Genomic DNA, 25571 nt, shown 5'->3' with positions numbered 1-25571 from the left:
CATAATGACATCAACAGCCTGCTTCAGCAAATGGCACCATCCAAGTATTCCATTTCATTCTGAAAGATGCAGAAAGTCAGGCACCTATACTTACTGCAAACTTACTGCCTCATACTTATTTCATCTGTAGCAGCTAAAAATTAGGAGTGCTTGTCATTCTGTAGCTATTATAGAGGAGATCAGGAAAATTATTTTTAGTTAATAGCATAAAACAAAGTCATCTTTTGTATTTTTGTAAGTGACAAAGGTTGCATCTTCTCTGTTACACACCTTAAGGGCACTGCAAAGACATTTTCTGAATCTTCAGGCTTTCAGATGGTTATCCACTATGATCACCTTCTCAGAACAAGCAAAAATTTTGTTTTGTCTCAAAAAGAGATAGTTTACAAAGATCTCTGATTTTCTTGGAATAAAAAAGGCTCAACAGGAGAAGTTAGTGGCAAAACTGGACTCATGCTGCTCGTCCTACAATTCTCACACTTTTGATAGCCTACTGGTGCACTGAAAACATTGCTATTTAGTTTTTTATTAAAGCATCAGAGCCATATCTAGCCCATTCCTTCTGCACGAGATCAGGAGCATCATCTGGCTATTAACAGAAAATGATTTCAACATGTCATCCACTGTACGTGTTGTTCTGCTTCACTTCCATACTGAAATTCTAATCTGACAGGTAACAGCTTTCTGATTCCAGTTGGCACACAACATTTTTGGATCATCTACCCATGACGCCAGTACAAAGAGATGTTCCTGTATTCTGTATTCGTGACTTTCTGGTCAAAATGCCAAGTCCTGAGGCTCATTATGACACACTCGGATATCAATGCCTGCTGTAAACTCTACACTTGCAGAAAGTTTCCCAGGATCATTCTGGGAAAAACAATTTTGACCCAAGAATTGAATGCTGAAAGCAATTGAAGAAAGAGATCATTCACATCAGCATAATAACTTGTATAGCAATTTTCTTGTTTTCCTTTTACATGATCTGACAGGATATTCTTCTAAATGTGTGGAGCTTGGGGAGTAACATGTACTCTACCTTCTTCCATAACTAACTCAAACCAGATCGACAGGAACCATGACATTTTTAAATCCTTATAAAACCTGTGCAGTTCAATCTTCAAGTAATTCTCAGGAACTAAGCATGGAGGTAAACCTCACAAAAAAATCCCACCGATATTAGGATCCACAACTGCAACCTATCACTTTCCCATAAGATGCTTGTTTAAAAAAGGAAATAATTCACTGCATTCCTTTTGCTAAATTCTCCAGATGTAGTTAGGTGAGGTAAGACTCAGTCTGAAGCATCAGTAAACATACCATCTGCAGCTCTTTAAAAACTTTCCAAGATGCTTCCTCTACTAGCTAGTCATTTAAAAATAGCTGGCTGTCATGCAACTTTGCACTCCTAATATACTCCAACACGCAGCAACATTCTACCACCCATCTCCTAGCTCTGCAACACGACAGATTTTCACAACGCATAACACAAACACGTCCATTTGCCAGTTGCCAACAGCTGGTCAGGAAGAACATCCTCAGAGTATTTACAACCTGTTATAAATTAGCAATTGCAAGTGATTCATTCAATGTTTAAGTAAATGAGTTTTCCCCTCAAGAGAAGCTAGTGTTTATTTAGATTCATAAACCAGAAATTTTCATAAGTCAGAAATTTTATAAATCAGGTTGATAATATCTAACCCTTCACTTAAGGGTCTGGGTAATTTTGCAAAAAAATACACTTTAATAAAACGCAAAAAGACCCTATAAACATTCTACACAAATTTTACCGGAAGCTGTAAAGAGGAGGGAAAACAAATACATAAAAATGTAAGTTCATAGGAAAAAAAAAAAAAAAAAAGGTATTTTTCTAGAAAGCTTATTTACAGAAATGCAAAACCAAAAGATTCAGAGTAAAGAGATCAACTCAATTTAGCTTAACCATCTATAATATGGCACTGAAATGATCTCTTTGTACACTTCCCTGTTTTATTTCCATTTCTAAAAGACCTCTTAAGAATGACGACTCTTTGCTTCTTCTTTCCCAACAGGCTATATCCAGAACAACCTGATTCGTACTCTGGTTTGCTGAATAAACTTTATGATGCATCAGAAGACAACGAATTTTGGGCAGCTCAACACACACTCCACATCTACTTTGTCTATGACCCCAGAGCACAGAGACAGGCTTTTTGATCTTCTCTGACGTGAAATTTTACCTATGATATGAAACCATTCTACCACAATAAACTACATAACTACAACAATTAAATCAACCATTAAAACTTAGAGGCCCAGTCCATAATGATAAGCATTCTCAAATTTCATTTACTATGAACCACTCATCAGAGTTGTAAGAAAAAGTCCTCCTTCCCCCTAAATTTCCTACAAATTGCAGGAATAGATGGTTATCTTTGCTGTCCTCCAAATCAAGTGCTAAAATATAGATAAATTATAAAGGATTCAAACTGGAATTCTTTCCCAGGTTGAAATCTGTGCACTACAGCCTGCTCCCAAATAGGAGCAGGAAAGGAGGGGAACACACAGATTATCCTTTTGTTTCAGCATTCCGGAAAGATGAACTAAAAAGTATCCAGTATTAATCATACTATCATACGCAGACAGCAACATAGTGACAATATATCAGGCCGTTTTCATGTCTGAGGATTAAAAAGGCCCCAGTACAACACTTTTATCTTATTTTGAGGATCAAGCGTTTGAAATTAATATTTTATGAACACATACTTCTAGACTGCAAGCGAGACTTTGAAATATTTCTAAGGATGTATCCCCAGAACTAAAGACATTTTCCTAACAACGTGAGAATAAATTAGACAATAATAAACACAGACATTCTTAAATGTAAAACAGACGAAAACATCACGCATTGCAGTTTCCCTATTTCCAAACTGTGAAACGCTTATTTTTATATTATAGAAGAATCTTACTCATCAGGTACATCCCATAGCTAACACACAGAAAACGGTCACCTTCACATGTGTGCAAAATCATCTTGGTACTGATGTGAGTATTATTGGTCCCTTTTACAAAGCATACTGTGAAGTACTTAATGTAGTAAAAAAGAAAATCAATACTTAAAGCAAATGAAGCCCATATTTTAAAATCACTAGACAGAAATGTAGTTTAGTTACACAAGGAAAAAAAATGAGTGAGCTTTCACCTAATTACATTATTATATATTACATAATATTACCTAATTATCATATTCCTTAGTTATTTTCCATCGCAAATATAAGGAAGTACTGGGGATAATACTGAATTATTAGCTTAAGACAAAATTTGCAATTTAAAAGTGCTACGAGATCAACCAGTAAAATACAAGAAAGAAGTGCTAATTCACATTACTTAGATGCATTTTTATATTACATATCTTTACTGTTAAAAGTACTAGTTCATAAAATTAGTTTTCAGCTTTAAAATAACTTATATGCCTTGCATTTTTGATCATTTAGAAGTGACAGGCTTAACTAAATTACCTCTGGTATCCCCAGTTTCCTACATGCATCCAGAAAGTTTTCCACATTTCTCCTGCATTTGGCCATGCTGAGTTTAGGCTGTAAAAATAAGAAAAATACAGATTAATGCAAAACAAGTCAGTAACATTCAGCAGACAGCATAAAAATTCATCTAGTATGTAAAACTCGTACTTCTAATGCACAATGATATTTCTCATGAAAACATACAGTGGTAGAATTCATTCTAGCCAAAATGTCCCTGTGCAGATATATATTGCACTGGCACACGACTCCTAAGGAAAGAAATAACAAGGAGGAAGCCAGTGAAACCTCTAAAGTATGTTCTCAGATAGGAAGCTTCAGAAAGGGACTACAGTCATTAAGCAGAAATGATCTAGCTTGAGATGGCTCACGTGGTATTTGGCCCCAGGTAGTTTTTTCCTCATATCTACTTTGGGAGTCATTTCTGCATTTGAGAGTAATCCATGGCATAGTAGAAGTATCATACTTTGATACACTTTAAAAGAAAAAATAATGCTTGTTATATGAATTTCCTTACAAATAGATAATCTCACATGGACTGCATAAAATTTGCCTCTGTCTTACTGTTATGTAGAGCAAGTTTCCTTTTCAAGTTCCCTTTTTCTTCTGAAACATGTATTTCTCTTTCCCTTCTCCTTAGAATTTGTTGCTTTATCTACTGCCCCAAAGTTGTAGGTGAGCGGCTGGATGATTATCTGTAATTTTTGATACACCATTCTCAGTGGACCACTGAAACTACACATAAAATCCAACTGGCCTTTTCCTTCTACCACTCTAAAAACAGAATGCACATGAATAAGACCTGAATATTTACATTTTGGATGCCCGTTGCTTTTACATATTAATTAAAAACATTGGCACATTTGGATCTTTACCTGTGCACTTGCTTGTGAGGTTCTACAACTTACCTCTTACAATTATTTGTGATAGAAGACTGACATAGCTGGAATATCTTTTTTATTTAGGAATTTTACAGTTAGCGTACTTTAAAATACAGCATTACATGCATACAAGAGATCCTTGTTATCATAGATTTCTTTTCTGAATAGCAGGGAAACCATGAAGGATTTCACCATACATCAAGGAAAACAGATTTAATTGTAATACAGCTCTTATATTTAACAGAATTATGTGTATAAAAATGCTATGATATATAATATATTCAAAAATATATAACAACTTTAAACAATTCTATTGTCTCTGCAGAAGTAAGTTTCTGCTACTCTAAAGTTTCAAAGACTTCTGTAATATGTCTCACTCAGGACTACCTACCAAATTCTCGCAGAAGTACCAAGTGACTAAAAACAGACTCGCTATTTTACTTGTTCAATGCAAGGTGTGGAATAATGGTGATTCTTGAATACCCATTTAAACTAAGAACTCATAATAGTGCATGGACTTTAAAGAACTAATTTCCCAGACTAAGGTCATTTGAAGATCGTTTCAAGTACAGGAACATCAGCAATATAAAGGCGAAACAAAATGAAAATGGATTTAACAATGTTTGCTGTTTGTTATAGAAGATAATGCCACAAGATTTTTTTTGTCTTAAATTCAGCAACAAAACCTAAGTTTTTCCCCCAGAAATTCAAGTTCGCATATTTTGGCAATGTCATATTTTTACCAAAGATAGAACAGAAGTCATTTAAAACCAAGCAACAACAAAAATCCTCCTCTAAATCATCTCCTGAAATGTCTTTTTCTTAACCTCTTTCTTCTTGGAAGCTCTCACAGATTATCTCTGAAATCCACACGCTGGTCTCGCAACTGAACTTCATGTTGTAGCTGACAGATATTTGCAAAATGTACATTAAAAAAAAAAGAAAAAAATCAAAAACAGCAGACCTCTTTGAAACCAAACCTCTTAGAACCAAACTGACATTAGAAATCTGGAACAAAGTCCTGATTAGGCAAAAACGAAAAAAACATCTATAAACATAGAGAAAATACACAGAAAATTAAGTTTCAAGAAATCCTTATGGTCCTTAGGTGTGATGAGCCGATATTACATCACTATGGCACATATTTCCCTTCTATTCTGTCTGCAGTAAAAAGGAATCATTTCTACATATAAGAGAAGAAGAATATCCTAATAAGTGGGATTGCAAAGCCATACACTGTTAATCTTGTATCTTTTAATCAACAAACAAGGGACTAATTTTTTTTAAAAGGTCTCCTAGAATAAAATCTTGTAACCACAGAATTTCATACTGTGTCAAACGAAAAGGCCATTATGAAAATAATCTGCTGCAGTAGCAGAGAGGCAGCACAATTTTCTTCAGTTCTAGATTTATTTTTTACTTTTGCTATGAACATTTGAATATGTACTAATTAAGAGTCATCCCTACCAACCAAGAACATTCACTGAACAGCAACCTGTTCTATATAACCAAATATAATTTGGCAACAAAACTCTAATTTTTTTAAAATCAACTCCCCAAAACATTCAACTTACTACTGCTGGTGATGGTACATGAATACTTCCTACAGAACGAGGACGAACGTGATTTACTAAATGGCAAAGAACTACACCATCCATCAGAGCAGACCCCAAGTCTTCAGGCAAACAAATCTTTAGTCTTGTTTCTATGTTCTGCAAATGAAGAATACGTATACAGTTTTATACAGGAACAAATGAAGATAAATAAAAAACAGTAAATATAACCCCACCTTCTTACAGGCTGTTAGGCATATGTCCAGTTTTGGTTTACCAAGAAAGCCACTTGTTTTCATATAAATAATTCTTTAAAAGTTCAAAAAAAACCACATAAACACCCCATCCCATGTTGGTCACTGAATTAACTTATTTAAAAGAACTCATCACTTGAAATGTTGCTGTCATAACATGCATGTATTTTTACACATACATATTAAAAAAAAACACATATACATGCGAGTAGCCATATATATGTAAGTAGTAGTGGCAAGTAGCCACCGCACTACACGTGGCTCCTTCCTTTCACCATTCTTCCAAATCTGCTACTAATCTATCTCAAGATTTCCTTTATCTTCAGCAGCACTTTGAATCAGAACTCTATTGTGCTCATCACTCTACAACCACAGAATAAACAGAAATTGCTCCCTAGCAGTCTAAAAACTAATTAGGAAGCATAAGAGGGATCAGAAGAACAGGGAAGACAAGGCAGAGCATTCAGATTTAACAAGTAACCAAATACTATCTGTTAATCAAAATAAAATCTAATTAAGAAAATAATATTTTGATATTGCAAAATAAAGGACTTTGAAAATATTTAAGAATTTTCCAGCAAACAAAAAACTACAGTAAGATTGTTACATATGATGAGCTTCCTAAACTGGGCCCCAGTTTTGAAAACGCCCTAACACAGCAGTTAAGAGAAAACTCTCAAATTAACTCTCAGAGACAGTTACTTTTGTTATCTTAAAGTAGGTATTTCTTATTCCTGGTAGAGGTTCTTTAATATCATTACTCTTTGTTACCACATTACCTCAAACTACCCTGGCTGTTTTAGACAGATAAGAAATAGATTATTCTCTTTAGAATCACGGGACAAGGTAGGTTGGAATGGTTCTCTGAAGCCCTCTGGTGAAGATCTCTGGTCTAGCCCCTCCTTCTCCCCACAGGCAAGGACAAATTTGAAGGTATATCAGAGCCTTGTTCAGTTAACTTCTGGGTATCTCCAAGGAAGGGGATTCCACAACACCCCTGGGCAACCTTGTCTAGTGTTTCAGCACCCTCTTTGCAGAGTTTTTTCCTTTCATCTGCTTGAAATTTCCTGCAGCTTTTGTCTACCACTCCTCACTCTTTCACCGAGCACCTTTGGAAAAAAAAAACCCTAGCTTTATTTTCTTTGAGACTTAGGGAACTGAAGACAGCCATTGGATCCCTTCAGCGCTCTTTCCTCCAAGCTCAACAAAGCCAGGTCTCCTAGCCACCTCCTCATATGACCTGTGTTGTAGTCCATTAAGAAGCTCCCCACTGAACTCCCTCCAGTGTCTCAATATATTTCCCTTTTATTTATTTATTTATTTTTTACTGGGAAGATCAAAATTGAACATAGTACTCAAGTACTCATGGGAATGGTCTCAGAGCGCTCAACAGAGAAGAATAGTCACTTCCTTTTATCTGGCAGTTACACTCTTACAAATGCAGCCCCATAAACAGTTGGCCTTCACACTGCAAGGACACACTGTTGACTCATGTTGAACTTAGTGTCTACCAGGACCATCAGGTCCTCTCCTACAGAGCTGCTGGCTAGCTTGTCAGGGCTCAACCTGTTTGCCTGCATACCTTATTTGGTCACAGTTGTAGGTCTCTGTACATGCTACTGAACTTCATGAGGTTTCGGTCCATCTATTTGTCCAGACTGTCAAGACTCTTTCAATAGCCCTAACCTGCAGCATATCAACCGCTTACCTGAAACTGGTGTTATCTGTGACACCAGTAAGTTACCTTCTCCCACCAATGCTACTTAAATACACACACACACACACATATATACACAGTATTTGTGGATTACTTCATAAATTAAGGAACTTTTTTTGTATACGGGATATGTATAGAAAGTTACACATTTGGAAGTAAGTCTCAAAACCATAGGGTTAATCTGTTATAAACAGATTAATATAAATTAATTTTTAAAAATTCCTTCTTTTAAATCATTAATTTGCATGTTGGGAGACTATTCAATGTATATCAAGGCACACTTTTTTGATAAGCACAGCTTGCGTCTATAACTCTTTCTGTTGAACTGAACTCATAATTTGAGACTAGAATCAATTAAAACTGACAACTCCAATAAACGCACCCATCCCATTTCAGTTTTGTCACCATTGAAAAATTACTCTTTCAAATCACCCATACGACAGTAGCAGACAATTTGTTCTACTTAACATGTCAAAACTCCTGAACGTTTATCCTTAGAGCAACAGAACAAACCAATATTTCTTGTGGGACCCTATTGCCTGAGAGCACACAGTGAATCACTGTTGAGATGACAACAGTTTAAAGCAATTGCAGATGTATACAAAACCAAATTGTTCAAGTGGAAGAAATATAAAGATATGTATTTGAAACAGAAAGTTTTCCGAAGTGGAACAATTTCTGTAAAACAAACAAACAAACTATTCTAATAAAAAGAGGGGAACGATAGGAAGAAACCTCAAAGTTCTCATAATATAAGGCTCAGTTGAAGCAGTGAACAAAAGGTTATCAAGAAGTCTAAATGCTTGATTAGGAACCTGAATATTCCAATAGTTTTTCCTCCTTGCCTAATGCCCAATTCTGCTAAGGCTGCAGTTCCCAGTGCCTGTGGAGTCTTGTGAAATTCTAACATACCGTAAAACGATTCAAAAGCAGAAGATATTAATAGATATAACTATTCAATAATAATAATTAACTTTATGACTTACTGACATATGCCCTATTTCTGGGCTATTTCGTACAGCACAATTTCATGGTTTGGAGTTTACTTCTTTTGCTGAAAGACCGAATATACAAGAGTAAACTTTATTCATTCAAAAAGTCTCCTTTTATTCTCCCAGATAAGCCTGATCTCTTCGCTTCTGTCACTATGCTTTGACTATGGTCAAACTTCTCAACAAGAGATGATAAAACTTTCATTTCAGGACACAGAATTTCAGAGTAAGGGTGGGAAAGGAGGATAGTGCACATCGTTCAAGGTCAAAAACATTAATTCAGTATTACCAGTAACATCTAATATTAACAAAGTGAAGGGAGATCTATATTACGTCTGCACGATCACGCTTGACATTGTGAATAATCTTGTTCTGCTTTTCACTGAGAGGATTAACTATACTAACATGCAAGGGGTAAATCCCTAGGATATTATTTTTAGGAACAATTGGGGACTTGCTATGTACTTGTTATAACTCTTAAAAGAAATGTAAAAAGTGGCATTGATACTGCTGACTAGATTACAATTATAAGAATCATGCTACTGCACACTCTACAACAGTTTATTATTGCTCTTTCCCTCTTCTTTTCCATCACCAGCGAGTCTCCTCATCTAATTCCTACACTGTATCTTTTTGGCATCATCTGAGCTTGTAATTGGTAAAATACTATATTCAATCAATCACTCTGAAACTTCAGCAAGATCTGTTCTGTGCACAAAATTAACAAAACAAAGTAAGGTTAATCCAGGTATTAAACAAGCAAGGGTTCAAGATAAAAGAATGAACTAAAAGTCTTCACAGATCTACAATAAACAGAACCACTTTTAAATATTACTTGCTAAGGAGGAAAAAAAAAAGGTAAACCCTCTTCTTTTAAAAATAAATAATATCAGATATATTATTTAAAGATAAATAATTTTGCAATTAGTCATTCCATCAAGCTAGTGATCTAAGAACAAGCGATCCTGTAATTCAGCTGTGATATCAAAGTCACCTACTACACTTTCAGGACTTGTACTGTATTTAGCAGTGTTGCTACCTCAACCTTTCTTCACCGCACAATGGGAAATCTCAACAGGTTCAGGCTCACGACACTCCTTGCTGTAAAGGTTACCATCTTCGTTTTGATACGAGCAGGTGTCAAATAAACAGGGCTACCTAAGTATTAGCTGTGTAACATAGCTCCTACAGAACCACACATAGCAATTTTTGCATCAAGCCCTAGCTTCTACATACATGAGACAGTATTTCTGTATGTTCAGATCTTCAAGTGATGAAGTATTCATCGCACTTCAGCTACTGTCTACTTATACAGAAGTGTCTGATTTTATCTGAAGTTGTTCAACTTCTGCTTCTAACAGGTTTACTAGCTAGATTCAAGACTTCTCCAGATGCAGAGAACAGTTTCTAGATCTCTCTACCTCTCAAGCCACCAACGCATCCATTCTGATGAAATTAAATAGACGTCAACACCAATTCTCCCAACAGAAGACTTGCTGTTTAGCTGTATGTCGTTCAGGTAACACTTTCTCAGTGTGCTTCACCATTTTTACAACACACTTTCTGAAGTACAGATATCTGACTTGGCTAAAGTGCTTCAGGGACGGCCTTACTAATGTGATTTGCAGAAGTATATTGCTTCATTTTTCCTATTTGATATTCTCCCCACTTAGACAACTTTCCTAAAGAAAAATTAAAAAATATGTACCAAAATAAATCCACATTCTACCAACATCCACATACCTCACGTAGCTGTTCCACAAGCTCTCTCTCTTCTCTCATCTGCTCCATTTTCCTTCGAATTGTAAATTGTGGGTCTATTGACTCCAAATTTCTCTGTGGTCTTAAGAACACTATGATTTTAAAAAAAGACATAGTTTAAGAATAAACACCCTGATTTACTGATTTCCAAATTCAACAAAATTCTCAGGCATTGACTACAGCAAAAATGGTTAGAAAATTTTTCTTCCTCAGGAGGACAGAAAAATCTAATCTTGGGCTGTGGTCATAAATAAATATTTTCTGGCTATTGCTCAGAACTGCATCATATGTTATCAATGGAGTGAAATATGTGATATTTCAACCAGATCCTGATCACAATAGGCAAGTTTTGTCAGAAGATTAAGCACCAGTATTGTCTCATAGAGATTCTGATCTGCAGAAAACTGTATCCGACATGGGAGGAAATACCTCTTACTCTTTTTAAGTAGAGTCCTCTCCAACAAGAAGAAGAAAGTAGTGTCTGGGATGACTGCACCTTGCTGAGATTTCCGAAAGAAAGAAAGGATAATATTTGACTTGATAAGAAATGAGATAGAACAGCCTTTGATTTTCTAATAAGCAAACCAGAAAATTGGAAGTGTAGAAATTGTCAATTGCACCTACTATGAGAATAAAAAATGATGAGTTACCCTACCTGTAAGAAAGGTACACTGGGGTGTCAATACAGTACCATTAAAAACTTACAGGATATCAGTTATTTTTCTTTAGGTTGTGGTCTGGGTAATAAGCTGAATTTTAAAAATCAGTCCTCAAAATATGCAAAAAAAAAAAAAAAAAAAAAATCAAAGCCTTAGCAGAAGGGAATTTCATCTATGTTCTGACAGAAAGTAAAGCTGTTAATGAAGCCCAAAAATCAGTCAAGGGACAACATATAAAACTGTAAACTCTGGCATCAAAGACTCACAGGGAAATTTAAAAAAAAGCAGGGCTTCTGTAGGAGAACTTCTCCGAAATCTCAGACAAGTCTAATCGTAATGCATTTTATCTAATTATAGGTAGGTTGGTTAAGTAACAAAGTTAATAATCTAAGATACTTCTCCAGCCAAGGGAAAGACAGAAGAGGGCAGAAAAGCATGCAGGCAGTAAGTGATCTTTCCCATATTTACTACAGAAGGAGCTTAAGGCAACACGCTCCTGACGTATCTTTATCTGAGGCAACAGAACAGAATAAATTATGGTCAGAGTTACCAAACTTGCTTCCTTCTGCCACTTGATCCACACATATAGAGCTTTAACTTTCCATAAGGAATTGAAATTTGCTATGCTGCCATTAAATTAACAATTTCAGGAAATTAATAATTTCAGGAATTTAAGTTTATTTGGTAAATGACTTTTTTTTTTTTTTTTTAATGTTACAGTTTTGGTGTTTGGAAGTTTTATGCTTTAGTCCCTAGCATCATCAACCCCCGCACGGACATAGCGGGAGAGTTTCCTGGAGAGAACGTGCAGGACAGAACTACAAACAATGACTGCGGGTCAGTCCTCTTCTCCAGACAGACTAACTACATGGCTTCACCAGCGTCACCATTGAGAAGACTTTATTCATAGGCACACATGAGATGAATAAAAGCATTCATTATGCTGCGTGACCTCCCACAAAGCACATGAGAGTAGCAAAGCCATGCCTTCAGATGCAACAGGTCCACAGTTGTTTTGCTACTTAATTTTTGCCTTTGTAGAAGGGAAAATATAAGTCTAGTACAGAACACTGTTTCCAAAGCACAGTGTATCACTGCACATGTACTTCATAATATTTTGCAGAGACATATGTGTAACAATGATTTGCATATATGCACATAACCAAACACAGAAAACTTGTCACTCTAATGGCTGTAAGTATTGTTATAAACTCTAATAGTCCATAAACCTTATTTTAATTATGCCTTTTCAAAAGCACTACCTCGATATAGATTATTTTACACTTTACTGATACACTTTTTTGATGAAAACACTTAAATATGGTGTAATCAGAAATATCTAAAATGATACTTAAAGAACATAATTTAAGAGAGCTACAATGCAAACAAAAGCAACTCCCAACTTTTGTAAATGTAGATACTTTTACCACAAGACTTCTATTAAACTCCAGAGTTGTTCCGCATTTAAATTTATACCTCTGCTTTAATAATTCTGTAACAGTTTACTGAAGACTGCACCTAATTTTATAAAGGGTAAAACAAACATCTCTTATAACATTTATTAAAAACGCTAGTTTCAATTTCTAAGTAAAGATTTTCGTTTCAGAAACAGTTCGTTGTACAAACTACAATAATTTAGCTATGCTTTCTCTCACAGAGAAAATATTTAGATAAAAATGTACCCATCGAGTAATATTATATTTAAATGGTGTTACTAACCCCACGGCAGCATCATTGGCAGCAGCAGCATTTCACATAATTCTCTATAAAAAACATTATTTCACATTTATGTTCAATTTGGCAAGTAGCATGGAGTATTTATGGCCTTCGTTCAGCCTGGCCATAGTTATCCTTGCTTAGACCTCTGTCAAGTCACTGCCTACGAATGTCGTGAGTACAGATCATTCAGATTTCAGACTGCAAAAATCTGTTAGTGCAAAGGAAGTATCAACTTCATTTATTCAATTCCATTCATGAGTAAGACACATATTCCACCAAGAGGGAACAGGAAGGTTAATCTCAAGGAAGTAAGGAATTGCAATAAAAGGTTTCTAAATTAAAAAAGGAAAACTGATTTACAAACAATCAAAAGCATTAGTTATAAAAGTTTCAGTTACATCCTATATTTACAGAAAAACGTTCTAAAACAGGAAGTTCTGGTAGTGCTGACTATTACCGGTTTCTCTGCATTACACGTGTTTTCCAGCAAGGGGAGCCCATATCTCACACAAGGCATGCACTCACACGTCTGAAGGCCTAATTTTCCTTTTTCCAGATAGTAGTACAGAAAAGTTCAGAGAGTTCCTGAAATCATGCCTGGTCAACTACGGTTATTAGATAATGCCTGTTCTAATGAGTTTAAAAATTATTTTATGCATATCTCTACAAGTTATATGGGTAATAATTAGTAACACATGGTATATATTCTACATATTGCAGAAAAGGACAAACTTCCTTATGGAAAATCTTAATTTTTGTACTTGATTATAATGCACCTCGGTACATTATTTAAACCGCAATTCAACCGCAATTTAGTATCCCAAACACTTAGCTTGACACTATCCATTAGATAGACAACTAAATGATTTAACGTGCATCTGCAAATATTTGACAAAAAATGTTGGACTAATGACAGGCAGAGATGAAGTCAAGAAGCAAGTTGATAGTAAGATTTCACTTTGATTGATTTATTCAGTCCAAATTTATTTTGAGTAACACTGAATTTAGTATATAGAATAATTTGAAAAAATAAAATGTCCCAGTGGTATGGATATTAGTCTTGGGAAATCGGTCTGTTGCAAGCCTTACAATCTCTCAGAAACTCTGGATTTAGCCTCCCCTATTACATAGTGCTGTTGCCGGATAATTACATTAAAGATGATGAAGTATTAGGATACTACAGTGATGGGTGCCATTTCTGTATGAAAGGCTACACCTGCAAGCTGCACAGGGTCAGTGCATGGATCAGAGCACTAGCCCAGGAACATCTGTACTGTTAAGCCAATGCTCCCTGCCACAGCTTTGGTCTGCGCAAACTACCTCTTATAAACAATGTCTGAGTACAGTTCGAGGAGTAGCACAAGCCAAGGACATTCCCAAAAGGCAGCTTAAATGCAGCCATCCTGTTTTGGAAAGTAAGAGAGTTTAGGTATGGATTTGACTCATGCTGTGCCAACTAACCTCAGTGGCAGAGAAGGGTCTCTGGTCTCTTTTACTTTCGTACCGATATACCATTAGATAGCAAACTTTAAATAAAAAAGGCAACAATGCTTTTTAAAACATTGGTAAAAGATGGTTTTTGCTGTAAAAGTTTAAGGGAATAAACACTAATATTTGCATTTAGCTTAAGATCTACATGACATGAAACATCTACCTGTTCCAAGTGCATTTGCACAAACCAGTCTATACTGCTGTCATTTTATTTACAAAAGTAAAACAGTGGCAAATCTAGAGTAACAAGATTCAAGCTGTTTACTGAACTCATTTAAAAATATAACTCAGCTTAAAGCTGTATTGCCAACTGGTAGAAACTGGTGTAGTTCCACTAGAATTTAAAGAGGACAACACGCAGAATTTTTATATTTAAGATTCGGAGACTTATGGTCTCTGCTGCCGGGGGTGGGGGGGGAGTAGAAAATGAGTGTGAAAGTCCATCAAATTACACCAGAATATTTTTTGCCACCATGCAGATGGCAGATGTAATTGGCTATGCAACTTGCAAGGCAGGGAAAAAACAAACAAAACCAAGAAACCCTAAACCTTTTAGGGAAAAACCTCACTATTCAAAGCCAGGCTGCCATGACAGAATTCTTTAATACATATACAACTTAATGATGAATAACTTTAATGCTTTCTTTTACACTAAACTCCACCAAAAAAACAACACTAGAATTTTAATACATGAATGGAAGGTATAATCTTGTTAAATTAAAGCTTGATTCAGCAAAAGAGCTTTCCAGCATCATTTTCACTCTACTGTGCCCCCTTAGCTTGCTTATAACAAAAGCTTCACTAACGTAATTCCCTATTATCTGTTAGTGAATTTTAAAAATTATATCATTTACAGTATTTTCAAGTTTTGATCATTGAAAAAAGTACATTAGTAGGATAAGAAAAGAGAAACTCTATAATGAAAACATATTTTGAATGTTGCAAATATGGTACTGCAATTATAAGACTTTCATAGTGGCTTTCTATATACCCTGAAAACAAATGTTTGTAACTGGGGGAATGTTTTAGTTCAACTTCAAGATACCATTTCTACCCCTTATGCATGTGTTTCCCATTTACTTTAGTGAGCAATCCATGAGGTTCTAAGATTATTACTGTAATTACTATTACAAACAGGGGGGAAAAGACCCCCTGCTAAAACACAGAATAAACTGTGGGCTCTTTTCTACCTACCTACGTATTACTCCAAAAGCATTCCACATTTTTCCTTCTAGCACTTCAAAGACTAGCATGGAAGAAAACTGTGACCTCTAGGAGGGGTGGTGACTGGAAAACATACTTTTAAATTTTAATTAAGACTGTTTAGACAAGGTTTAGCAGCTTAGTGTTTGTATTTTATTTCCAACCACAAAATTCTGCATATTCCATCAGACTTGAATGTAGTGGGCATAATGAAAGAGCAAAGGATCTGAGTAGTTTAAGGGATTAGGTTAGCAGATGGCAAATACTGTTGCTTATTTGAAAAAGCAAAGCAGTCTGGAGAAAAATAAGAATCTAGGATTTCTATGCAACAAAAAGAAAATCAACTCAGAAAAGTTATTTGTGAATTGATCGGCATTTCAGAAAGAGGGGGGAAACAACTTAAAAGAGCTAATTTGCCTGACTCACCTATACTACAAAGCTATATTCAAATTAAAAACAACAACACAGGCTTTTGCTTGTTGCTAACAACCATTCATTTAAAAAAAAAAGGGGGGGGGGGGAGGGAGAGCAAGCGAGAAAGGTTGTTTGCCTTCAGCAATACACAGCTTGTCATTCCATCCCAGCAAAGGTGAGCGTTCAGACGCTCTAAGCGATGCATCTGGCAACGCTGTCAGCCCCTATCCATTTCATGTGTTGAAAAGTGCCATCTTTACAAACAAGCAGAATGCTCCAAATCCTGAGATCTTAGCATGTGACGTATGGACAAGGGAACAGAATTCGCTGCATCGGAAAGCATTAGAATCAGAAAGCCTTGCCATACCTGATCTTCAAGACTCAGACCAAGTTTGCAATATTTAAGAAGTGAAGAAAGTGAAAGCAAAGCATAGAAGAAATAGCACTTAACCTCACTGTTCTAATTTTTGCGCTTGTTTCCATTTGAACTATAGACATAGAGTGTAAAGAAAATTTGTTTAGGGAACTTCAATCACAGTTTGTTGAACAGTTATGTTGAAGAATACCACCTAAAGTTGTCTCACCCTTCAAAAAGAATTTTATTCTGCAGTCTCAGAAGCCAGACAAGTGGGAATATTTGGTTTAAAGATGACTGGAAAAAATAGTAGTTTTGTAATCTGCTTCTAAAGTTCCAGTATACTCAACAAGATCAACATAAACATCCTTCTTTCAGCATTATAAATGCCTGCAAGATCATGCTTTATTTTTTTGAGGCAAAGAATTTTTTTTATAAAAAGGAAGATGATTACTAACTTCTGAGTCTACATCTCAAATTAGGTTCAATTCTGAATGAGCACCCCTGTATTTCAAATCTCTCAAAATTCTACAATGCTGAATTCATTTTGTTTTTAAATCAATGCCAGTGAATGGTAGATATTATCCACTGTCAAAAAAAGTCAGATACTACAGTATTAAACTGCACTAAGTTTAAATTAAAAAAAAAAAAAAAAGATACTATCATGTCAAGCATTCAGTGCATTGAACTGATAAATTCAAATACAACTGATACAAGCCTGTAATGGCCAAAGAAATTCTCTGAAGTGTTCTGTTCCAGGCTGCTGAAATTCTTTAAATCATTAAAAATTCATCAGTCACACTGTATTTTAGCTACAGTCTTTACTGATATCTGTGCTGCATGGGACTCAAGGAACACATGGCAAATTCCTGAATGTGGTCCCACAGTATGCAAGGTCAGATTAAAGCATTAAGTACTCCTCTCTGGCAGCAAGTGTAATTTGATGGGGTTGATGAGAAATCTGAAAGGCTGTCAAGGGCACTATAAATGGGTTCTCGAAATCAGCAGTGGTATTTTGGATTTTACCACATACAAAAAAATAAGAACAGGAGAGTGCTGGCAGAGAAGATGCGTCTTTGCCAAAATGAAGAAAAAAAAAAGACAAAGGGAATATACTGATCGCTTTTTGCCAGGAATAAACTAGTTTTGGAGGAAGATCAAACTATATATTGTTTTTTTTTTAATCTTGACATACTACAAACAAAATGCTGCTATTAGAAGCTTTTTTACTTTTCTCTCTCCCCCATCAGAACATTCACGAGTAAAACATCAAGTTAACTCAGTATCAGTATGGCAGTAAGATTCAATTTTCCAACTTATTTGTATTGTAGACTTCTTATATTGTGTACCCACTTCCTTCGCGGAGCAGGTTTCTTATATATGCTGTCTTTTCTGGTTTTATAACCAAGAGTACAGTGACAGCAGCAGGTACTGCCAAGCAACGAACCAAAATAAGGATGTAGGCATTTTAAACTAAATGTAGGCATTTATTATTCAAGATTTGTGTTCTTGGTTTCAATCTGATGATTTATACTCATCCCAGCTTTTGACAGCTCCAACACTTACACACTGTTCTATTTTGGCACAACTGGAAGAACAGCAGTTCTACTTAAAAAAAAAAAAAAAAAAAAGGAGTACATCTACACATCAAACATTTATAAATGGTTTAATTGTCTAGTTGCTGTTTCTTCTATCTGACATTTAACTATTAATGCAGCATAAAATCTTAACAGCCCAAACATGGCCAATTTTCTCTTGCTTTTGCATTTTATGTCAAGAGTCAACCTACTATGTCAATAACACCTTGGAGAAAAACCAAACCAAACCAAAGAGGCTGTAGCCATGTCCACTAACGTATCTGGCCTTCACTACGCATAGGGAAGTCTGACAGATTACTAAGAGTTTCTGTTGGACAGAAACCACTCTTTTTGCTTATCTGATTCTTTCAGCTTTGTTTCTAACCCATGAAGCATTGACTTCATGGATTCCTTTTGCAATTAAATTAATTACACACCTGCATCAATAACTGCAGATGGGAACATGATATTTTAATTAACAAAGTTACTATCTATCAAAAAAGTCATAAATTAAAACTGCATTAACAGACTAAAACCTGAGCAGAAAAAACAGTAGCAAAGTTAATTGATGTTTGAGTATGACTTTTAGAAGCCTTAAAAGTAAAACAAACAAACCTATACTGGAAGTAGCTCTAGGATTAGAAATCATGGGAAAAGTTGTTTTGCCAGCGTTGAAGACAGTGACACTCATTTACTTGTAACTCTACGTATTCTACAGTAAATTAATACACATCCTCGGAGCCATTTGGTTTTATTAAACATTCCCTCAAGAGTACTCTCTTTCATCCTTAGCCACATGGGGCATTTGCAGTATATTCATTTTTCTCAAAACATAAAATCAAGTAAACATTTACAGAACACCTACCATTGTCACTGTCTCCTTCAGATGGGATACTGTAGCTATAGCTGTCCCATGTTTGTGCCTGCGTAAGTGTGTTGAAGGAGATAGGAGGAAGAGTGAGGGATGGGTCTGCTGGAGGGCAGTGATAGCCAGTCCAGCCATGGTAGTATAAGGACCAAGAAAAAAAAAAAAAAACAGGGCGGGGGGAGAGGGAGAAGGCAGCAGCATTTCATATATGGCATTAGGATTGTATGGTAATGATGAAGATGCAATTCAAAGGTGATTAATACAAAAATGCATATTTTTTGAAGAAAAGAATGAAAGATGATGCAGAATAAAGAATGAAAAGTTAAATGTTAGTACTTGCAAGTCATACGTTATATGTGCAGTTAAGGCTGTTAAGCTCAACAAGATTATCATAACCATAGCACTTCATACAACCATTTCCAACCAAGTTTTAAGAAAAAGTACCCATAGATTTTACATTATCGCCTAAAGAAAACCTTGATTCTGTGAGTCAATAGGTAAAATGTCATGTGAAGTTTCAGTAATTAAAATAAAAACTTCAGAGACTAAGAATTTAGTTATATTGTAATTTTATGTCATAAGAACACCTTTCCCTTAACTGAAGATGAAGATCTACACGTCCGCATGAAAGTATTACTACACTATAACTTGCTAGCTAATTTCGATAAGTAGCAAGTACATTATCCCTTGGATTCTCCTTTTATTTGAAATACAGCCTATGAGTGCATGTACTACAAATGTTTTCCTTTTGATTTATTAACGTAATAGTATAACTGCACTACTTTTCTTTCTTGTCAACTTCCCCAGCAGCAAGTCCAAACCTATAACACGTCCACCACCCTAAGAAAATCCTGCTCCTCAGCAACCTTTGCAGACTTTCCAAGGACAAGAAGAGACATATAGTGCCTCCAAAGGATGATCCTGAGGCTGCATCACAAGCCTTGGCAAATCTGCTCTGTAGACAGCCCTCTAACAAGTGTACACTCAGAAATGATCTAACTGGGCTTCCTAGAACATACAAAACTTGACATGCCCACACAGGCTGCAAGAGAGTCTAGAGGCTATTCACTAGACAGCGATGCGGCTATAAGAGCATACCATGCTTACATTTCATGACTATCCATCAACTGACTATGGACCTAAATTTGTACAGCAACACAGTCCCTATTCTCCATTCACTGTGCCTTTTTTTCAACTGTCACGGCAACACCTCTCATTTGTTCCTCAGATCCCTCAATGGACATTTTTACCACATCTGCTCTGCACTTTTGTCTCCTGCCTTGTTTGCGGAAAGGCTTTTCTCTTGAGTTTTCCCCAAACCGCCGCTCTACAGTGTTTCAGAACTGGACAGGGACATCCTTAAAATATCATCTCCCTGCTTGTTATCTTCAGCACATCATCCAACCCTTTAAAGCTTTCTACTGGCTTCCTGTTTTCCATCACAGAACTTAAACCTCTCCCCGTCCCTGCCCTTCACAACGATGCCACTTCCTTATGATTTTTTCTGTATCTGATCACATTGTTCCTCACCACTTCTGCCACCAAAATAATGAGACCTTCCCTCATTTCTCCATTTTCTACAAATATTTCCAAGTTTTATCTCCTGTAATCCAAGACACAAGCAACACTCATACTCCTCATATTAAGCTGGAGATTATAAAGAACCTCCATTCTGAACACTAAATTGTAACCCTAAATCAATTTAACACTAAGATCAAAAAGCAGTATAAACTATTTTATATTAAAGCAGAAAAAAGGCCAAAGTAAAGTTTCAATAAGCAGAGAAAGTCCCCATCTACACCATTCCCAATCAATCATCATATAGGAACACAAACTTTCTTCCCCACAATTCTGGAATCTGTATTAGAAATATGATAATTCAGACAATGTCATATAAAGCTTCATCTTAAACTTCTCTTCTCACTCAGCTGTTCTCAGAAGCTCTCTCTCTTACGACATGCCTTTTCCAAAAGCCACTTCATTGCCTCTGGCTATTGGGACAATAGGTCAGCCGAATGTGCGAGTCAGCAAAACTTAAACCTTGAGCAAAATCAAGAACGGGAAATCGAATACAAATTTATGGCAAATAAACGACAAACAGTCTTTAACTATGCTGGCAATTAGGATTCTCATACTTTTCCAAAGTACACAGACAATCCAATTAGTTTTCTTGGGGGAAAAAGATCAAATACAGTCAAATACAGGGATTAGAAAACAGTGACTAACCCTCAAAAGAGCGAAACATACTGTTCACTTCTCATAATCATGATGTATTCCAACAGACCTAAAAGAGACCGAGTTAAGCATGTTCACAGGTGTTAACATTGTGCTTCAAATCCTCTACAAGTTACCAAAAGGAAGATACTAGATTCAGAGGTAAAATTATAGATCTATAAGGGAACGACTTTTTACTTTCCCATACACTCTGCTTTGTTATTTTCAGCTTTGTCTGTGCTTATTATAGCCTCTAAAGGTACAATCATTATTTCTTTGTTTGTCTGCGTTGCTGCCACTATGTTCAACAGAAACTATGAAAGAGGATAGTATCAAAATGGCACAGAACAAGAGACAAATTAGTATTCTTGAACACTGCAAGAGGTATTAGCAGATATTCAAACCTCCAGGTCTGCCACTTTAAAGATATTATGGCAAAAAAATTTGCAACATTCAGTTTCTACAATGGGCAGCACTTGGAACATGACAATCCATTCATGAACCAAATGCAAGAAATTTACACCCATTAAGTGTTTTGGGTGATTCCTCTTCAGAGAGCAAAACCATTCCCCAGAACAACTATGGTTGGAAGAAAATTCATAATTCTTGCTTCTTTTCAACAATAATTTTTTTAGGATTTTCAAAATGAATGTGAATTTGCAAAGCCCATACGTTCTAAATTATTTTAAAAGGCAGAAGGAAATAATTGAAAAATCAGAAAGCCTGTTTCTACCTTCTGTGTAACATCTGACCCTTGAAAAGAATCTGTCAAAAGGTCAAACACACATATTCATTACCTTTCAAAACATTTTCTTTGGATACCGAATCAGTCATCAAATATGAATTTTTGCCATGTTTTGCCTAGCTTTAATAAGAAAGAATAAAAGGACCTTTAGTCTTGAACACATACCAGTATGTAAGTTTGAGCAACTGTGGTTTGTCCTCTGGAAGCACTTTGATTTGTGTGTGTACTTCAAAAAACAGGAATCATTACCAGAAGTCTAGAACTGTTTACTTTTACCTTTCCCCGAGACATAAATCATTATGAAACAGTGGGGAAAAAATTAAATAGAAAGCACTGTTAATTTAAAAAGGATGAAAATAAACATAATGAAAATAAACTCTCCAATCTCAGAAAGGTATGCTTGCATATACTTTCCTTGAAATTTTGCCATGTGTGTCTATATATACATACACATATATACATAATGCCCTCCGCAGAGCATGCTGTGCACATTTTAGTTAGAATAACTTAAAATCAATCTTGCACTCAAGTTCAAAAGATTTATAGGAGCAAGTAACTCAAATGTAAACTGTAATGAACTAAATAGCTAAATGTCATTTTCAATGAGTTTTAAAGTTCATTCCCTAAGGCCATGCAGAACTTAAATGAAAAAGCTATTAAAATAAACTACACGCTGAGCTGAAAAACTTTCCTGGAACACAGAACTCCTGGACCTCAAGATCAGCTCTACAGCAATAAAAGAGTATATAATTAACAAGCACAAACTTAGCTACAGAACGGTTCAAATTTGCACAAGACTAGCACAGAAAGCTTTAAGAGGAAGATAGTGAAGGAATGAGAGATACAGCAAGCTAACCAGCTATAATAGGAAAAATCTGCAAGACTGACGAACACCCTGGTATTGTCAGTCACATACTGCTTCATATTCTTGTGTCTTAGCAAAACAAATTTGAATACTACATTTAAAGTAGTATGGGGGGAGTGAACAATTTTTAGTGCCACTTCTCCTTTGCAAGGTTTCATTTTGACACATTGTGCTACGTAGCTAATATACTGCTGTTTTATGTTGAATCGGACTTCAAGTGAGGCTATTGCCACATTACTGTCTTACCGTGACATAAACCTACGGTAACATGACTGAAACTGCATGTGATGAGGTGAAAGATTCTACAATAAAAGCTCTAGGCTGGTAATTCTGTAGTCTTTGATATGCAGAGGGAAATAAATTCAGACATGGAAAACTGGTAATTTCAGTTTTTCTACAGCCCACAGCTGGGATCAAAATTAGCATACTCAAAGTGGTTAAAATATATGATTCTGTAACGGTACAGCGCAGAAAAAGAACAGATTATATCCAAGTGACTCTGGTATTTAATGAGGCTACACACAGCTAGGGTCCATGGGGAAGAACTGGAGGAGTTGCACATCTGGTTCTTCCATCATTTGACCTGCAAGGTAAGTTGCAAGGAACTGCAGCCCTTGAAATCCTCTAAATCCCTCTAGAAATCCTCTAAAAAAAAAGTAGTCATTAAGTACAGGACAGGTGCACTGATACACCAAGATTAGGAAGTACACATTCAACTAACACCCGAACAAGAAGGTTAAAGTTTTGCATCCTCTCTTACAACTCTGCATCCAGTGCCTGGCAGCAGATCTCACTGGGCGTTCAACAGAACACAGGCCACATCCTGCTAAAGCAGCAGCACAACATGGGCTCATTTGTCTTTTACATGTCTTTCTCCTGACAATGTTATCCTGCTGTTACCATCACCTGCGCGATACTACTCAGTGCAAACAAAAGATTTTTGCCAAGTCCCAAAAGGACTCATTTGCTCATCATTTAACCTATATTTTGTATCTATATTAAGAAATAATAACATATCTAAGGCATCAGGAACACAAAAGAATAGAGCCAGAGTTTAAAGGCCTAACAAACTAACAAATGCAACTGAATGGATCTAAAGGTTTTTTTACCCTGCCTAGCTTGTATATCATAACTCTATGGGAAAGGTAAAACACCCTGTTCATGAAACAAGGTTGTTTCAATAACTTCTTCTTTACTTTTTAAAACTTTTTTTAAACAAATCTATGGGTACAGTTTCTTAAAATACATTCAAATATGAAACTGCTGCCATCATTGCCAAGATATTTTATGATGGAAACTGCAAGGTTCTAGTGGTTTAACCAGCATTTGATTGAAAGCATTTGTGGTGAATGACAGAAACTAGAACTGCAGTCTTAGGAAGCTGAAATATATTGAAAAACCTAAGGCTATTCTCTAGAGATGATGTGAGATGACTTAACAAGATTGACTACCTAGGAACACAGAAGATAAAAACTAAGTTTAATCCTATAGCTGATCCTGTTTTCAAAGAAAGCTGTTCATTCAAGCTCTCAAATACATTAACAGTTGTTTTTTTTTTTTTTAAATGAACTGTTGCATGTTAAGTACAAGATTGAGAGTTATACAAATTCAGGACATTACAAATTCCTTAAACTCAGCTTCTGGCTGAAGTGAACATCTAATCTTCCTATAAAATTTAATCCTTCTAACAAGTATAACTACTGAAAGACTCATTGATACATTTTCAGAGCAATGCCTAAGCACTTTCCAAACAAGTCTAATTATTCACAGAAATTATTTAGAAAAACCTAAACTGCGTCACTACACACCAGTTAAGCGAATATGGTTATTACAATTAGCATGTCAAACCATTTTTTAATATATACCTATACACATATATAGTCATACACATACATATACATACATACATATGCACATACATATTCATAAACATACATACACAGGCACACATCCACATAACTTTATAAAATAATTTATTAGTAAGGGATGAAAACTGATCCACATAAAATGTGCCAAATATTTACCGTTGCTACAAATTCATTAAGTTGAATCTATAACCTTACAAAGTTCTAGTCTTCCTCATGCTGTTGTACAAAAAATGTTTTATCGCTGCCTTCTTAAGGAAGAAAATACACACATCTATCAATAACGTATGTAAAAAAGTGCACAGAAATTCACTGATTTCTGCTGAATGAAATAAAGAGGGGTAAAAAGGAGAAGTGTTCTGAAAGTTTACGAGCATAACAGTCACATTTCTCTCCCACGTTACCTGATCGTGGCTTCAGGCCAAAAGGGATCGTGTTGTTTGCAGTAGGAGACATTGTCGGACTTTTATCCTTGTTCTGCGGAATTCAAAAACATAAATCTGAGTAAGAGCGATGTCCAAAATATCTCGGCACAAGTGACCGCATAAAACGCAGAGGTTAACAGTACTGCATACTACAAAAATTCTGCTACAATCTGGTCACAATACAGTCTCAAAATATGTAGTACCTACACTCCCTTTCTTATTCCATCCCATTCCTTCTGAGGAAAAGAGAAGTTTCTGACCAGAGACTGCAGGATTTTCGATCTAGCTGTAACTGTGTCTGATTATTCCTCAATGTTCTCACATCATCACTTGGTTATTATACAGCATACATTTCTGTGGCAGTAGTACAATTACAAAAATAAAACAAAGGTTAGTTTTTCCTTAGATTCGCTTGTTTCTTATACTGCATTCGTTCCTGCTTTGCATAATTATTTTCCCTATAGCACTGAATATCTGCCTAAAAGGCAGAAAGGA

General features: G+C 35.8%; 1 protein-coding gene across 8 annotated transcripts in view; it reads right to left on the bottom strand.

Moving 5' to 3' along the window:
• The window catches only part of LRCH1 (leucine rich repeats and calponin homology domain containing 1), a 142085-nt gene that overhangs the window by 17582 nt on the left and 98932 nt on the right, over positions 1-25571 (bottom strand). For 5 of the 8 annotated variants that reach the window (XR_011138613.1, XM_068929808.1, XM_068929809.1 and 2 more), the window contains 4 exons: positions 25056-25128; positions 10659-10768; positions 5974-6111; positions 3498-3575 (listed from right to left, as the gene is read on the bottom strand). Coding sequence is in view for 5 of the 8 variants with exons in the window: in XM_068929808.1 (XP_068785909.1) it covers positions 3498-3575; positions 5974-6111; positions 10659-10768; positions 25056-25128 (399 nt within the window). In the remaining 3 variants the exon portion in view is untranslated. Of the gene's footprint in view, positions 1-3497; positions 3576-5973; positions 6112-10658; positions 10769-18959; positions 19068-25055; positions 25129-25571 lie in introns of all 8 variants that reach the window. The other 3 variants (XR_011138611.1, XM_068929807.1, XR_011138612.1) reach the window with 2 other exon arrangements.

The sequence above is a fragment of the Struthio camelus genome, chromosome 1, assembly GCF_040807025.1.
Source record: "Struthio camelus isolate bStrCam1 chromosome 1, bStrCam1.hap1, whole genome shotgun sequence".
Lineage (NCBI taxonomy): Eukaryota > Metazoa > Chordata > Aves > Struthioniformes > Struthionidae > Struthio > Struthio camelus.
Note: the sequence above shows the minus strand (reverse complement) of the source record. Positions and strands in the feature narration are given on the sequence as shown.